At 45.3% G+C, this 17,156-nt stretch overlaps 1 protein-coding gene across 1 annotated transcript in view; it reads right to left on the reverse strand.

Moving 5' to 3' along the window:
* Window positions 1–7,474, reverse strand: part of SAE1 (SUMO1 activating enzyme subunit 1) — a 372,093-nt gene extending 364,619 nt beyond the window's left edge. The window contains exon 1 of the mRNA XM_086938482.1: window positions 7,183–7,474. Coding sequence (XP_086794608.1) covers window positions 7,183–7,268 — 86 coding nt within the window. The 5' untranslated portion in view covers window positions 7,269–7,474. The remainder of the gene's footprint in view (window positions 1–7,182) is intronic.
* Between the last annotated feature and the right edge of the window lie 9,682 nt (window positions 7,475–17,156).

A 17,156-nucleotide genomic window follows, 5' to 3' on the forward strand; every position in this document is an offset into this window, starting at 1 on the left:
CTCTACCTCCAGTTTGCTAAACCTTTTCTGTGCCACGCTTCATAGTGCAAAGAAATCTTTCTCACTCCTCTGTTTTCCACCATGATGAAGCTTAATCTTTTACAGGCACAAAACATAACATGCAGCTCTTAGGCTTAGTCCTTTACTGAGAGTTCCCTCCCAATATCAAGGGCTGCAAGGCACAAGGTACTGAATGCAGAACACAACCCTCCAGCAAAATTTTAGCAACTGGGTTGATAGCTCCTATTATCATCTGAAAAGGCGCCCACTAGCCGACAAGGAAGTACAGTGCTCTCACAGCTCAGTCCTTAGCTGCCCACAGTCACCTTTGGTGCCACCTGGACAAGCTGAGTTTATGTGTGAACTCAGTGTCTGTGCGGCTCTTCGGCCCGGGAATCCACCAATCGTTCTGAATCCGGTAATACCCAAATCAGCCCCCATCTCTTAACAAAGGCAATGGACATAAAAAGTATGCCACCACTCGGTTACATGCAAAACGTACCTCTCATTTCTAGGGCGGTGATGGCCAACGCCACTGCAAGGTATTCTACTGCTGTTACAAAAGGGCTATCAAGGTTTGCATTGGAACTGAGATACTGGTATTTATAATGGGTGGGGTGGATAGTAGACAGTGTCAAATCTTATAATTGAGATCGCTCTATAAACGTACATTTTTTTAGGATCTGAAGATAAAAGCAGAAAAAAATGTCTAAAACCATCTACAGAATGTATCTGATACTCCATGAATGAAGATACTAGTTCACTGCCACTGATATTCGCTTTCATCTGTAGGAAGAGGGTGGCATATTATCAAATGCAACAACTATGGATAACAGATTAAAATTTTACAATACTTAAAAGCTACATCACACTTAAGAAAAGACCAGTGGAAAAAGTGCAATGTACACTTTCCTGAGTGGATGGACTTAACCTACAGCATAACCTTTAAAAGCCAGCTAACATTTTCATTCTCAGCAACTCATGATACACATGTGATATAGTGGGTATGATATTCCTGGGGGAGTCAAGGGAACAATAACAAGGCAAGTTATACTTGCCTACAAACATATACAGTGTAGACCAGTGTTGTGTTTTTCACAGTAACTAAATGAGGATGATACCCGTTTTTTTTAATGTGTCATGAAATTAATGAAGTTGCCACCTTTTAAAAAAATGTTGCCTTAGTATGTTAGTCTTTTACATTTTCTAGCTTACTATGTATTTATTTTTTACTTTTATGATTATATTTTTAATTAAATAAAGTATTGCTGACTTGGCCTACAAACAGAAACAGGTTGACCAACCTCAGGGGAACCAGTGCCGTTCAGGACGAGAAAGGGAAGAACATGCTCCAAGACAATTCAGCAATGATGCAGCTTGACTCTGCACAAGTTGGGGTTTTCACACATAAACTGGTAGATATGATTTAGAGAATGTGCCTTAAATCAAATCAAATAAATTAGAGCAAAAATGTGGACAAGTGATCCTGCCCCCCAACCCCCCACCGTCGACAAAAGTGGGTACACTGGGTACTGTAGTAACCCAGCACACATTCTGATTTTGGTTTAAAAATTAAAAAAAGACAAAATTAGAATTAAAACTCCAGGTTCCTTCACACCACAATCAATTTCCGTCTTATAAAAATGTATCTTATCACAGTTAAGTTAAATCTACGAATGTAAATTATATACCAGAAGAGTAAGTCAAAAAAAGTGGTTGACATTTCTTGTCACACCTAGGGAATTACGCCCTTTAGGAGCCACAAGCACAAGAAGTATAACAATAATAGAAATCACCATTCAGCAAACACATAGTAACCCAAGGACAATGTTCCTCTTATAGAGACAAGAAGATCTACGATAACACAATCCTTGGCCAGCTATCAGTGCCTACAGACATCCGAGTAGTGCACTATGATTAACTGTGTTCAAAGTTAGAGATAGCTTAAATATAAGGCTTAGAACTCTATAATATCTGCTAGCCTCTCCAAGGAAATTTCAATTCTATTGGCACTAGAAAAGGGGGGAAGGGGGGACAAGGAGCTGGATATAGGTCCAGTGCTCGTGCTCCTGAATGCTTAAGTTGTCACTGAAGAGAGTCACAGTTCCTAGAATGGGAGTAAGAAGAGAGAGAAGAGAAAGAGAAGGAGAAGGAGGAGTCTTTCCTATAGAAAGGTCGGAGGGACCTGTATAATCCCATGAGTCACGGCAGAGGTATCCGCTATCGCAATAGTTACGACGTGATGCACAGGTTCTTAGACCTACCCAATCTCTCACCGGCTCATGGGATTATACACCCATTAACGAATAGATAGGATCACTACACAGGTCCATTGAGTGGTACTATAATACTCAATTAGACCACTACTCTACACCATAACGTAGTTCACTTACCCTAGGCCCTGAAGAAGCACAAAGGATCTCCTCCTGAGACCACACTACAGCGCGAAACATGTCGACCATATTCCCTTCTATAAAAGACTTTGCACTTGCCTAGTTACTGAGGGCAGGGCTCGAAAAAAATCATAAAATATGCACTAAACCTGCTGGTCTAGTAACCTACAAAATCTCCTGGCTTAACTGAAATGCAATTGACCTCTGACTCTGAAAGCTGAGCAAATGTGACAAGTTAATAAGATTTAAAAGCATTTTTATTGCTCATTTACTTTGTAAGAAACAAAGATACCTTTAAATCTTGCTATCTTGTCACATTTCCTCCACTTTCAGAGGCAGAGGTCAAGAGTCCGTTTGTATCCCTCCTACACCTAATGAGTCTATCAAACTCTAGACAACAATGGTGATAAGGAGGGAACAAAACAAGGAAAGGAAGAGGGAGGTGAGTCCTTGGATGTGATGATTCTCAAATCTGGCTTGCAGGACACAGGCACTGAAAGGAAGAATAAGGTCATTACACACTAGGAGAAAGAAAACACAAAACCAGCTATTCTTTGATAGAATTACCTAAGGTTTTCTTGCAAGTTCCCAGAACACAGGTTAATAAATCTCCTCAAAGGAATCTCCAAGAAACAGGACCGGATCCTATCACTATTCTGAACAGGTAAAGAAAAGAGATATAAGTATGTGTGAACTACTAAAGGGTATACCGTATGTTACCAAAGCCTAAAATAAGATATCACCCTATTTGGCTATCTGCAATAGGCGTAGTTCTGTGTCTTCCTGGATTCCCTAATTAACCGGTAGGTTCTGAAACATATACCACACTATGAGTTCTAACAGGTAGTTACACTATGCAGAGGTAAAATAAAGGGTGCGCTAAGCGCCTTTACCAGTTCTTCAAGACGGGTGTCGCTGTGAAGGATGTCTGGAGCCAGGATGTCAATGATATCCAAGGTGGGCAAATGAAATAAGGGACTAAGCACAAAACAATATAGTGCGGACTGCAACTACCATCAAGCCCCTTGATGGACTGACGGAACCGCACTACTAAAGTCCGGCCGACCGACGGAACAGTAGGTCCGGCCGGCGAGCGGAACCCAGCAGCAACAGTCCGGCCAGCCCACGGAGCTATGGAGAAGACAGCCGGCACAAAGCTTAAAGGGAAAACAAAAAGGTTGGAATCTCCGAGGCTGCCCTGAGGGGAAAAGCAGCACGCGGCTCCGAGATAGTCTTACTACCAAGAACGCGACTCCTGAAGCAACCAGGAGCCGGCAGGGGGATACTTCGGGAAGCCTCACCAGCACGGAATCACAGGGTATTTCCAAAACGCAATAAAGACAACGAGGACAGAAAGAGGGTGACACGGCGATGCGGAAGTGACGCGACGAAGAGTCGTGCACTAGAACGCGAAGCACCGCACTAATGGGAAGTCAGGCTTTTACTGTTGCCTGACCTCCTTGCACATGCGCAATGCGAAGCAGCCATCTTTGTTACTAAAAGGGAATTGGCAGGCGTGACACCTACGAGGAGCACCGCCCATGATGAAGCATGACATCCTTCGGGGTGTGTGAGGGCATCAAGTAAAGGTCCCTCTGACCTTTCTATAGGAACGACTCCTTCACTTCTCTCACTTCTTACTCCCATCTTAGGAACTGTGACTCTCTTCAGTGACAAATTTCAATTCTATGTCAGGACCTGGAGGCGAGGATTGCCTATACTTTCTTCACTTTAATTACATTTTGAAACTCCAGCAGCCATTTCAAGAATTTGATATTTCATTAAGAAACTACTTTTCTCATTAAAAGTAGGGAAATCAAAACAAATTCAATTCAATCATGGCACAGTCCATCGTATAACATCCTGTGAAGCCTGTCTATCCCCCTCTTTCTTCGCTGCTCCAGCAGCAATACAGATAAGTGCTTACTCAAACTTGTTAGATTACGAGACGTTGAAAAGTCCCAGGCCTTCATGCAGAAGCTTCCTCCTTACTCGCTAAGGCCTGGGCAGACAATACGAGCAAATATATCGATCTGTCTGGTCAAGATGGTTGGGTTGGTGTCTTCAACACCAAATTGAGCCCATGGGGCAGACACTGTCCATGTTGCGAATTTTCTTGCGAGCCTGGCTTCTCAAGGTTTTGCGTACCGGTCTATTAACCGCTTCAGATCAGCGATGTTGGCAGGGCATTTACCAGTGGATGGTCATCCGGTAGGGAAGCACCCGCTAGTCTGGAAATTGTTAAGGGGTATCAGACACTCAGTTCCTCCTGAACCCAAGTACTCATCTCTATGGGACGTTAACAAAGTCCTCCCCTTGTTTCAGTCCTGGCCTTCCAATAGATACCTATCCAGGAAACAACTGTCAGCAAAATTAGCGATGCTACTGCGTTTATTATCCTGCTGCCCCGTCTCGGATGTCTGGGCCCTGGATAAAACAGGTAGAGTCTTTAACCCGGAAGGGGTGATTTCCCCTCATCTATGGTAGAACAAAATATAGCTCTAGAGTAATGTCTTACCCTTCCTTGCGACAGAATCCTAAGTTGTGTATAGATCACACCATTAAAGCATACAAAGCTTTGACTGACGAACTTCGTCCACATGGGGAGAAGCAATTAATTACTAATTGCTTTATCAAAACCCCACAAAGCGGTTTCGTCCCCTACGATTGTCAAATGGGTCACGCAAGAAGCAGGGATTGATACTTTTCGATTTGGAGCCCACTCTGTAAGAGGAGCTATGGCATCAAAGGCCTTTTGTCTGGGAGCTCGCCTTGAGGACATCCTCAATGCAGCAAACTGGTCAAGTGACTCCACCTTCAAGACCTTTTATTTTAAACCAGTTCCCTCTCTGGCAAGCGTGATGGTGAATAAGCTTTGAACTAGCCTAATCCTCGCCTCCGCGTCCTGACATAGAATGAAACATTTCCTAGCTATTGTAAAGGAAAGTTTCAATTCTATTAATGACACGAGGAGAGGATTAGCCCTCCTCCCTGCAATTCTTTCAGTAAAATGTCTTTCCTCCCTATTAGAAAGAGTATGTTTATTCGAGAGATTCTAATAATAACTAAGCTGTTATGAGATGACATTATACTGTCAAGTTGTACTTGTCTATAACGCAAATGTTCCAAACCAGTGACAAGTAATATATAAACCTTTTTCTTTAGGATCGGAATCTAACAAACAGGAATAAGGAAAATGGCAGATTACAGCCATCGCAGGAAGAAAGCATGGGGATAGATGAGCTTCACAGGATATTATACGATGGACTGTGCCATGATTGGATGGACTTTGTTTGTTTTGATTTTCCCTACGGTTCATGGGAAATGTAGCTTCTTTATGAAATTTCAAATTCTTGAAATGGCCACTGTTGTTTCAAAATGTAATCAAAGTGAGGAAAGTATAGCCTAATCCTCGCCTCTGTGCGCCCTTAATAGAATTGAAATGTTCCTTTACGATAGCTAGGAAATTATTCAGTCATGACCACTTCAATTTGAGTCTGGGCAGAGTCAAAGTACAAGAAGGACTCAAATTAGACAAGAGAGCTGCAGCAGGACTACTCTGTGCAGAATATTACATAAAATGACACGCTGAGATGCAAGGAGGAGGAGGCATTTGCCAAAAGGACACCATTTTCAATTGCTTTTACATATTAGTGTATTCTGGAAGTTGTATTCCAGGTTCATTTTAAGTGAGGAAATTGGACAACCAAGCGAGTAAGAAGGATATGTAAAAGCATGGTTTCACTATCAGGGTGCCTTCCAGAATCACTTCTTTTTAGCGGATAATAACAGGATTACGGGGTCCTGCCTGACTCCAAAATGGTGACTGCGGCGGACATAATTCCTCCTGATAACTCCGGACCATCTCAACAGCCAGTCCCTCGCCAAGGAATCCTGTCCTATGCTGCGTCCCCCCTCTGACTCTACTCCATGGAATCCTGCTCTCTGTGTTCTTCTTCTAGATTCTTGACTTTCCTGACTTTTGTGCTTCCCGCCTGAGATGGTCTCCGTCTATACCCACGACCCGGACCCGCCATTTTGTCTGACCTTTGGTCCGTTCCTTCTTCCCTCAGGACTCCTGATGACCCTTGATCGTTTTTCTCTTTTTGCTGGGGGGCTTTAAATATATATATATATATATAGATTATATAATTATCCAAGCCTAATTGCTGTTAAAATGTAATCCTGTGTGAATTTACTATTTGTATATATAGAACTCTAACCACTAGTATATGTAGTAGACTTTTGTACTTACTACCATCCCTATGTAATTTTAGAGTTGATCTGTTTGTATCTTTTCCTTGAGTGACTTTCAACTTGTACATGTGCAATTTTTTCCTGTTTTTATCTCTTCCTTGAGTGATTTTACACCTTGTACATTTGCAAAAAAAATTCTGTTTGTATCTCTTGTAACTCATGTAATCCAAAGTCCTTATGTAACGCAACTGGTTCTTTTGTAAAGCGCTCTGACACCTTCGGGTAATGTTCGCGCTATATAAAATCGCATTAAATAAATAAACAAATGGTCCAGGAATAGAAAAGTGGTATCCCAGTGACATGCAACCATCAGGTCACACTGTACGCACCCATCGTTAAGAGTGCCCACTTGGTGTCTACATAGTTTATCCCTAAGATAAAGTGCCGCAGGTTCACAAATTCAGCCTCCCTAAGAAGTACCCTATTGTCACACTGCTAACCATGAGCTCAAACGTTGACTGACTGACACCATCACTTCAAAATGTTACAGCCTTCTTTGTATTCCTCCATCCACCCCTCCAACGGTGCTCACCGCTTCTGCGCTTCCAGTCCCCAGAGACGGATCTGCCGATCGTACTGGGCCGCTTCCTCCTCGCTAATCACAGTTTCCTCCACCATCTTCGAAAGTTGCGCCCCCACTACACCAACCAAATCCAACGCCGGAATGCTTGAGGTGATCAGTGTTTGATAACCTAGTACCTGACCCGCGCTCACAGACTGAACAGAACGTGGGAAGAAAGACTTCAAAAAAGACTAGACAGCGTAAATATTTACAGTGAAGGTACCGAGGCGGCCATATTGGGAGTAAACCTCTGAACGTGAATGGAAATATGGGGCGGGACTCCGAATATATATTACGCCTTTCATTGGACAGTAATACGTTCCGCTATGCCTCTTGTTTCTAGTCCTCTCCGAAGTGAGGGGGATATTGCTGGATAGGGGGTTTTAGCGGATGCCAACGCGGGGAGCAGAACTTGGAGCGGACGGGGCTGGGGTAAGGCACATTTGCCATGCCCATCTGTTTCCCGGTGTGAGCTTGATAAGAAAACCTGACAACACGAAAGCTGCCGTGCCCCTTGCCGCACAAAAAGCGCAGTCTCCATAACAGACGCCGGGTTGTTTCCCTTTCGTCGTTAAGTGGTAGTTTTGTGCGGCGCACACAGTTCCACGAGACAACGGAGCGAAACGGAGCCTCGGTTCCTAAATGCACGCCCTCTCTGTGGTTTGTAGTGGGAAAGGGAGATGACAGCAGTTTTCAGACCACAAGAAAAATGTCCGGAGAACTCTGGCGGTTTGGACTTACCGTGACGTGAAGTAACAAGGAGGATCAATGTGTAGCTCATTTCGTCCCATACTGCTTCACTGTGATGTCAATATTAACAATATTGAGTTTAACGTAATTATTATCAGTTTAACACTTTACAGCATTTAGCAATTGCAAGATACCAGTTAACGATTGCAAAGGGCCTACCACTGCAGGGCAAGACAAGTGGCAGTGCTTTTAATGACATTGGATACATTATAACTAGAAAGCATTTTTATTGAAATGTGTAAACTGTGCAGCGGGGGAGGGATTATGTGGCACCATTTTAATTATGTGGGAATGGCTGCAGCATCGCGAGTGGTTGTTTTGAGCCCTGCAATTTCAAAACATATATTTTGACCCCCTGTTGCTTTAATTGACGATGAAGCTGTAAACGTATTCTGTTTGTTTATGACTGTTGCCAGAAAGTTTGTATTTTTCAGAATTTACTCTGGTTGTCACAGTGTCACATTTACTTATTTGTTGGTTACCTCTTCTATAATTTAGAGGGTGTTTTACTTATCATCAAACATGGGCTGTTTTCAAAAGATTTATGTTTAATCTTTACCTCTACCCACCCCGAACACCTAAAATCCCCACTGCCTACCTTTACCTACCCCCTGAACCACACATCACCCTCACCTGCCTTTACCTCTACCCACCCCTGAACCCTCAAGTCATCCTGACCTTCCTATAACCCCATAAGCCCTCAAGTACCCTCACCTCCCTTTACCTCTACCTCCCACGAGCCCTCAAGTCACCCTCCCTTTAATTCTGCTTGTCCCGAGCCCTCAAGTCACTGCCACCTCCCCTCAACCCATCCCTGACCCTCTGGTCACTCTAACCTCCCTTTACCTCTATCCACATCTGCTTCCTCAAGCCACCCTCGCTTGCCTTTTCCTCTACCCACCTCTTAGCCCTCAACTCATCCTCACCTCCCTTACCCCACCACTGAACACTAAAGTCATCCTCAACTCCCTTTACCTCTACCCATCTGAAACCTGAAAATCACTTTTTTAAATAACTTAAAAGTATGCTATTAAAAAAAAAACCTTTAACTGCATGTTAAAGTACTGCCTGGTAAAGATTCAAATTATTACAATAAAGCAACAGAGGTAGTGGTGGTCTAGACTGTCGCACATTCCAATCCTATAATTAGATTTTCCGTTCAAACTGATTATATCAATGCAAATTGATTCTTGTATAAAAAAAAACGGTGCCCCTCAAGGTAACATTGACATCCCACTACCACAGATGTCGGCTTCCACTCAAATCCCAAAAGTGGTCAGTTGTGAGAGACTATTCTAAGAATTTGTCGTACCTCAGCACTCAAATGCTTATTTATCATAGAAGCAAGTGCTTCTAAGGGAGTTTGTTCCCTGCCCTGACCTGTTTAAAGAGTCACGACCACCAGTTGCTCATATAAATAGCACCAATATTTAACCATATAAAGAGAACATTCAAAGCGTGAGGTTCCTTTTGATGTTTCAATATCTTGTTAAACACAATTAATATCTGTACAGCCTTTGTGATAGTACATGATGCCAAAATTGTTGCTGAAAGTTCTTTCCACAAAGATTAAACAGGCAGCCGACACGTGTTTCGTTACCGAAAAGTAACTTCCTCAAGGCTTAAAGATTTTGTAGTTGGGAAGCATCAAAACCGGTCTAGAATTTTTCATCTTTGTGGTACAGTTCTGTGTGAGAAAGGTCCTGTATGGTACAAGTTGCTCGGTAATATCTGTTTCTCCTCAGGCAGTACACACATTTTCTGGGGGCACTGTCTATTGTTTTATGCCATTCAGTCAGTTTGTCTGGCACCTTTTGCTCTTTCACAGTTTTCCTCCTCCCTCACTCCTGCCACCCCATACCATATACTTTAGGTCTCACCTGAAACAGCACATCCACTGTCTCTTGCAAGACATTTTGTATACTTGAGGGATTAGAGCCTGCAAATTGTTTACCGTTGGTTGAGTTTGTCACTCTCATTTCCTTGCTTCTCTTTAGTCAACAAGCGCCGGCTTCTCTTCCTATATGTGTGAATTTCCCACTGCCTAGGTATCTCTGCTCTTGCCTAGTGTCCTTCCACTGCACGCCTTTTTCATTGAAAGTTATGCTTCATTCATGTTTAAATATTTAATAGTATTAAGCCTAATAACTTAATTAAAAAAATAACTTTTGAACTTTATATAACCATGTAAAATATTTTACATTAAAAACATACTTTAACTTAGTTACTATTATTCAAATATTTAAATGCCAGTGATATCTGTTTAAAATATTTATAAATTATATGTATATATTTGAGTTATTCAATGAACATTTAATTTGATAAGTTAAAGTGATGTAACATTTCACTTTATTAGTTCTAGGCTTATAATTAAGTTAATTTAATTCACATTATAAATTTACATTAAAATAGTTTTTTAAAGTATTAATGCAACTTATTCATTTTGCCTGTACTTTACCACAGGGAGATATACTCCCCAGTGGGTGTGATTTCCTGCTACAAGTGAAAAGTTACTAGTAGTAACTGTACACTTGTAAATTCAGTCTTAGATGTCTCCACTGTCTGGTTTCAGGGGCTGGAGACATGCAAGACTCTACTTAGGTGTACATCTACACATTGCTATTCTGAGATGCCTAGGTGTAAAAGTACATTTATACCGGAGTAAATCTACACATGTTCATTTACCTTTATGAAAAGGCCCACTCTATATGAACATGTACACACAAACGCAAATCTGGCTCTTATGGCAATAAGACAACTCAACACTTCGGGCAAAATGCATACTGTACAATATCTTTGCATATAAACTAAAACCACAGGTCGATTTCTTGTATTACTACTTGTATACCAACAAAAGGAGTGGTAGGGAGAGGTATGCAACACTCTTATTCCCCGGTTATGTATATTTAAACAAGAATAGAGTGTCATATGGTTTGACAAGACCACACGAAGGAGTGAAAGGAAAATAAAACCGGCCTCACTCAGGTCAGTTAGGAAAGCCCTCACTCACCACCTGGTGATGACATGCTTCATCATTGGGCCCCACTAAAGAGGCACTCGGCCTCTTTAGTGGGGCCCAATGATGAAGCATGTCCTCCTCTTCTTTCTACCACAATTACACATCCACACATCACTTAAACTCCACTGCACCATACCTATTACCTTTTGCAACACTCTACTCTAAGACATTCTTAACTCTTATTTATCCCCTCTTACACACAACATACACTCTACGAACAAACACATCCCCACTCCCTTTACCTTAAAACTTCCACTCACAAAATGTATTATACAAACAAATCCATCTCTAAAAAAAATACATCAGCACCTCATCTCACTACTCCTCAAAAAGAAAACATAATACGCACACCAGCACAACAAAATCTCTCACGCGCAACACCTCGATACTTTCCATCACAAACTACAAGCGGACACCAACCTTTCAGACTACACAAATTAACAGACTCCAATGCCAAGTTTTCTTTCTTCCCCCACACCTAAGACATATACAGCAACTCTCTTTAAACAGCCTCTCATCCGTTAGACAATTTAGAACCTTACTACATGACCCACATGCTACACCACCACACCTAACTCCTACATCTTCTGCTCTAAACAGACACAAACAAAGTAAGAAACATGCCACACTTCACAACTTCACTTCTCCATGTCTACTGTACAAGGTTAAACTACAAAAGCAACACAGCTCACCAACTCGCTCTCAACCACCGTCCCCACCACCTACACAGGCAGACCCATCAAAATGCCTTTTTAGATCTCGCGTGGCTACTGCGCACATGCGCAGTCGAGCTCGCAAGATTTTATGTTTTAAGGAGAACTTCACTAGCGAGAGTTAAGCCCCGCCCCTCTTCTCCATTGGCTGGCTGCCTAAACGGTGGCCAGCCATTGTAGAAGAGGTCCTAGTGACGTTCTTCTTTCTCTTTAAGCCCCGTCTTTTTCAGATTGACTTCCCCGACTTACTGCTGGCGTAAAAGGTTTCTTATCTTTTTTATGGGTCCAGATGCCCCATAAAGAACATAAGGAACCTTTTACCCCAGCAGGAAGTCGGGGAGGTCAATCTGAAAAAGACGCAGCTTAAAGATTAAAGGCAGCGCTTTCCCTCTCTCCGCGTGCTGCTCCTCTCCGCGCAACACAGGTGGGAGGGGCTAGCTGATCTAGAGTACTGCCTTCAAGGAGCAGGTGAGCAACGGAGAAAGTGCAGTAACAGGCCTGGAAGCGGTGCCTCATTGTACTCAGTGGTTGCTTTGTCTCAGTCCCTGGGCATGTGTCCCAGGTTTGCCGGGTGTGAATAGAGCTCACTTCGCATTCACCAGCTGCTTGTGATGTTGCCTGGCTCATTGGGACTACAGCTAACAGATCTGTTTTTTCCTGCTACATACACCACAGTATTGCGAGCGGTGGGGGACTCCAAATACCGGAAGCACCAGCCTGTAGTCTGGGAATTCCTGCATAACAAAGTCTATGGTGATTATGGTTTCCAAGCTACTGGAGGAGCCCGCCACTGGTCTTTTTGAGTGACATTTCCAGCAACTAAGGAGGTAGGAGTGTGCAGTGTGGTGGACTGGGCTTGTTTCGTGACTGTTTCATTTAGATAGCACACAAATAACTTTGCATGTGGGACCTTTCCTGTCCAGAGGGCTTATCTAGTTACTTGCCTACATATTATTGTGTATTTAGCCATGGTTAGGCACAAGGCCACCTCAGCTACTACTGCGGGGAAGGGAAAGCCATGCTCCATTGCAACGGTTACCACTATGGATTCCTTTTTAGGTCTCGTGTGGCGTACTGCGCACATGCACAGTCGAGCTCGTGAGATTTTATGTCTCTTAGTAAACTACACTAGGAGGGTTAAGCCCCGCCCCTCTTCTCCATTGGCTGGCCTCGTAAACGGTGGCCAGCCATTGGAGAAGAGGTCCTAGTGAAGTTCTAATTTCTCTTTAAGCCCCGTCTTTTTCCGATTGACTTCCCCGACTTACTGCTGGCGTAGAAGGTCTCTTATCTTTTTTATGGATCCAAATGGCCTTATAAAGAAGATAGGGAACCTTTTACCCCAGCAGGAAGTCGGGGAAGTCAATCTGAAAAAGACGGGGCTTAAAGATTAAAGGCAGCGCTATCCCTCTCTCCGCCGTCCTCTTCCCTCTCCCCCTCCCAGTGCCCCTCGCCGCTGTGTTCCATGTATCTGAAAACCTGTTCACATCTCGAGTGTGTGACAGGTTGCTAACAAGATCCTGTTCCTTGCCCAGCTACCTCGGCTTTCGGATGCGGTGATCACAAGTGGGGTGTGCACTAAACACTGTTTCTGATCTGCATTTTACCCAGCCGATTCTGTGAAGGGAGGTAGCGTGCCTCATCCCCGGGCATGCGTCCGCAGCATCGCTAGGTCACTGGCAGCGGCAGCCTTGCACACATATCTTTAGCTGATAATACATGCCTTGGGATTAGGGAGGGGGCTGAGAGTCTCTGATGACACTTTGGTGTCGCCGCTTCTCGCATGCCCACCCCCACCACCCTTGCGCTCGGGGGCTCTCTGCTTTCTGTGGGATTGGGGGGTGACCTTGGATCGGTGTCCCCTATGCACTGACTGCAGCGCCGCTGCTCCCGGAATGAGACATGCGGTGAGTGAACAGCGCACAAGCGCCATTGCGTGAAGGATGCGCTCGTGGGGTCTACGCGCACGCCTGCCCTCTGCATGTGCGGATCCATCTAAGACTAAGGTAGGGTGTCCCGGATCAGCCCTCGAGTAGACACCTTGTTGTAACTTATCCTATGGTTTCTCCCACCCTGCCATTCCCCCCCTCCCCTCCTAACTCCTCACCATGGTTTAGCCCGAGCTGTCACCTGAAGGCAGCGTAGGAATGTTGGTGACACAAATGCCGTCAAGCTGGGAGCACCTGTTGTTTTGATCTGAATAAACGACTTTGATTTCACCTACGTGTATTGCGTCTTTACTACACTTTTTGGCGACGAGGGTCAAGGAGCTGAGCCAGGGTCAGCGTGGTGCATCCCCCTGGAGTTGATGCTGGGACGGAAGAAAAGTTAATCGGAAATTGACTTACCCCTGCTGGTCAACTCTCTGCGGTACGTGCGAGTATTTGAAGAGGTAGCAGCTCGGCGTGGTGACCTCCTGGCGAAGCAGCGTATACGTGGTGGGCTGCGTGATGAACTGTGAGCTGGTGCTGTAAAAGGGAGCATAACCGATGTGGCGGACGACTAGCGGTGAGAGGTGCTGGTGTTCAAACTGATGGGAGTCCTAAGGCCCGTCCGCAATCGAAGGCGCAGTGAGTTCCGTGGTGTAAGGGAGCTGGTGTCGTTGCTGACGAGGAGAGGAGTTTGTGATAGAAGTGGCTGGTGTGCGCGACGCTGTGAGTAAGGTCTCGAGACTCCGCTTCGTCCACTTCATCGAGTGTGTGAACTGTGTGTAGGAGAGTGTGAGAAGTTGGCCTGATATATAGTGCTCACTATTCTAGTGATCACTGTGTATCATACCAAACGACCCTTATTGATGATTGGTTGTAAGTCAACCTTATAGACCAGCTATCCTAGTAGCGTGGACAAAAGCAGTCTTTAGGCTAAACTCTAGAGGGCGTGTTAAGCCAGCTGTTTTACCATCACATATACCCCTTGAACACCAAGTGAAAGGACACCACTCAAGTTGTTATGAAAATAAAGGATATTTATTTATAACAAGTCTACCCTGAACTCTTTATGAGTCAGGGAGCTAAGCACAATACAAAACTCTTACGAAAATACTTCAAGTTGCACAATTTACACAAATGCCTGAGGGGCACGAAAAACCATATACACTAAAAGTGGAATGCGAAATACTAGTAGGTAAGTAACAAGATCCAGAGGCTTAAGGATCGCTAGGCCTACACTACTGAACCCTAAGGTTAGGAGCAAGAGGCCTAGGGAGATCCGGTGCAGAGTGTGCACTCTCACGCGGGATGCGGGACAAAGTCTATGGAGGCTGGTATTTCTAAAGTTACTGTTTCCGGACGAATCCGACTAGGTGGACTTAAAACGAAAAAGGATCTGGACACTTGGATAGTGAACCTGCGTTGGAGCACCAAAATGCTCGGGTTACCTAGCCCAGGGGCTGCGGCTGCATAGGGTTCAAAAGACGTCGGGAATCCTCGTTGTAGTCTATGGAGCCTGAAAGAAGAAGTTGCTGGCAGGCGACCAGTGAAGATGTTCGGTGTGATCCAAGCCTGGATCGGTGATGGAGACGACCTGAAAGCAGAGGGGACTCAGTTCTTAATCACTAGCCAGTGATTGTGTGGGCACCAGGATGGCACCGGATGAGGTCACCGCAATCAGATGAGTGGGCGACGCTGGACTCTGCAGTCACACGGGCCAGGAGGCGTTGTCGGCGACCAGGCTGGAGGTGCGAGCTATCCCACGAGGGTGTCTGCTGTCGGCGATGCTGGAACCAGGATTGGAGCAACAAGCCTTGGCAAGGGCAAGCCCACGCGGTGGAGTCAAGCTGGCGTCTGGAGTGGACCAGGAGGGTCCGGAATGCTCCTCTTTTGGAAGGGAGCAAGGGCCAGTCTGGAGCAACCAGTCCAGCGGTGAAATCATCGTGGTACGTCGTCAGGAGGGCCACTAGCCAACTGGCAAGTGACCGGACAACGCGGTAAGCAGCAAAGAGCAGAAGGGCCCCACGCAGATCTCGTGGATGCTGGGGGGCTGGACTTCGGTGCTGGAGCTGCTCTGGGTTGGGGCTTCTCAAACCCCAGTGCACTCACTCGAGGATCCCTCGGCGGTCGTGCTGGTTAAGCGTCGTGCAGTTTCAGAAGATGGCCGGTCCCTCAGGTCTCGTCACACCCACGAATCTCAGCTGGGCTGATTATGCAGGTAGAGGTCAGAGATGCCAGGGAATCCGGGTCTCGTCGAGCTGGTCAGTCTTGATCCGGAGGATGGACGTGCAGCAAACCGCGATGCTTAGGTGGTGCCTGCGGGTGCAGGGTGGCTACTCCTTAGCCACAAGGGAGAGTCTTCAAAGAATGTCAAGAGTTCCTTTCGTGGAAAGTGGTTCAAGATTAAAGATTATCTAATTTGGGAAGGGGGCCCGCTCCTACCTTTATTCTAAGAAAAGGGGCTGGCACGCGACTAGGTCCTGCCCATGGGTGGGACCAGGAGGGGGGTGGTTACACCCCTCTCCCTTGTCCGGACTTTCCCCAGCTCAGGGGCTGGGGTGCCCCTGGAACTGGTTTGAGCCGGCATATGCACAGTGAGCACCGGGGTGCCACTTGCAGTCACCTTCCTCACAGCCCTGCCTACCTGGGATACACAAAACCCTGTCTGGGATGGTGCTAGCACCGCCCCTGACAGGAAACCCTTTGTCCAAGCTCTCCTCGCTGGAAGGACTCCCAGCAGCAGGAGGTCAGACTTGTGTCTGTGGTGGCAGCATCTATTTTGTGATGCTGAGGCTCGAGTTAACTTTAACCGGGGTTCACAGTTACATACATGTCGTGTCCCTCTAGAAGGGTGGAATGCTAACCCCGTCGCCAGAATTGGCGAGGGGTTAGTATTCCAAATCGTATGACACCTTACTCGACATGTTTTGATAAAGCGATACCAAGGTTGGCAAATAACCGCGAGGATTATAATGCACTTAAGAGTATATGGTACGCGTTATCATGGACCAGCTATTAGGACTTGGTTCCGCAAGCTGCAAACGGGCTCAGCTCATGCCAGAGCACCGTCTCACATAATTCCAAGCACTCTGCCTTCAGGATTGATAAGGCCTGCCATAGGAGTGACTGATAGGAATGTATGTGTCCATTTTAGGGTTAGATATAGGGATACTATATCTAAAGCAAAGGGTGTTTACACCACCTTGCCCCAGCTGTCGTGCAGCCAGTTGTGTCAGATAGGGTGGCCAGCCAGGGGTGGCATAATACGTGCTGCAGCCCCTGGTAGGCCCTGGGTACACCTATGCCCTGGGTACCTAAGGTACACTGTACATGGACTGATAAGGTGACTCAGGGCCAGATGTAGGTAGCCCTTTACCGATAGGAATCGGCCGAAAATACTGATTTTCGGCCGTTTCCGATCGGTAAAGGGCTATGGAGATGTAGGGGCACATATTCGGTAATTTTACCGAATCGTTATTATTACCGAATCGGTAATAGGTACCGATTCGGTAATAATTACCGAATCGGTAAAATTAC

This window comes from Lissotriton vulgaris, chromosome 9, assembly GCF_964263255.1.
Source record: "Lissotriton vulgaris chromosome 9, aLisVul1.2, whole genome shotgun sequence".
Lineage (NCBI taxonomy): Eukaryota > Metazoa > Chordata > Amphibia > Caudata > Salamandridae > Lissotriton > Lissotriton vulgaris.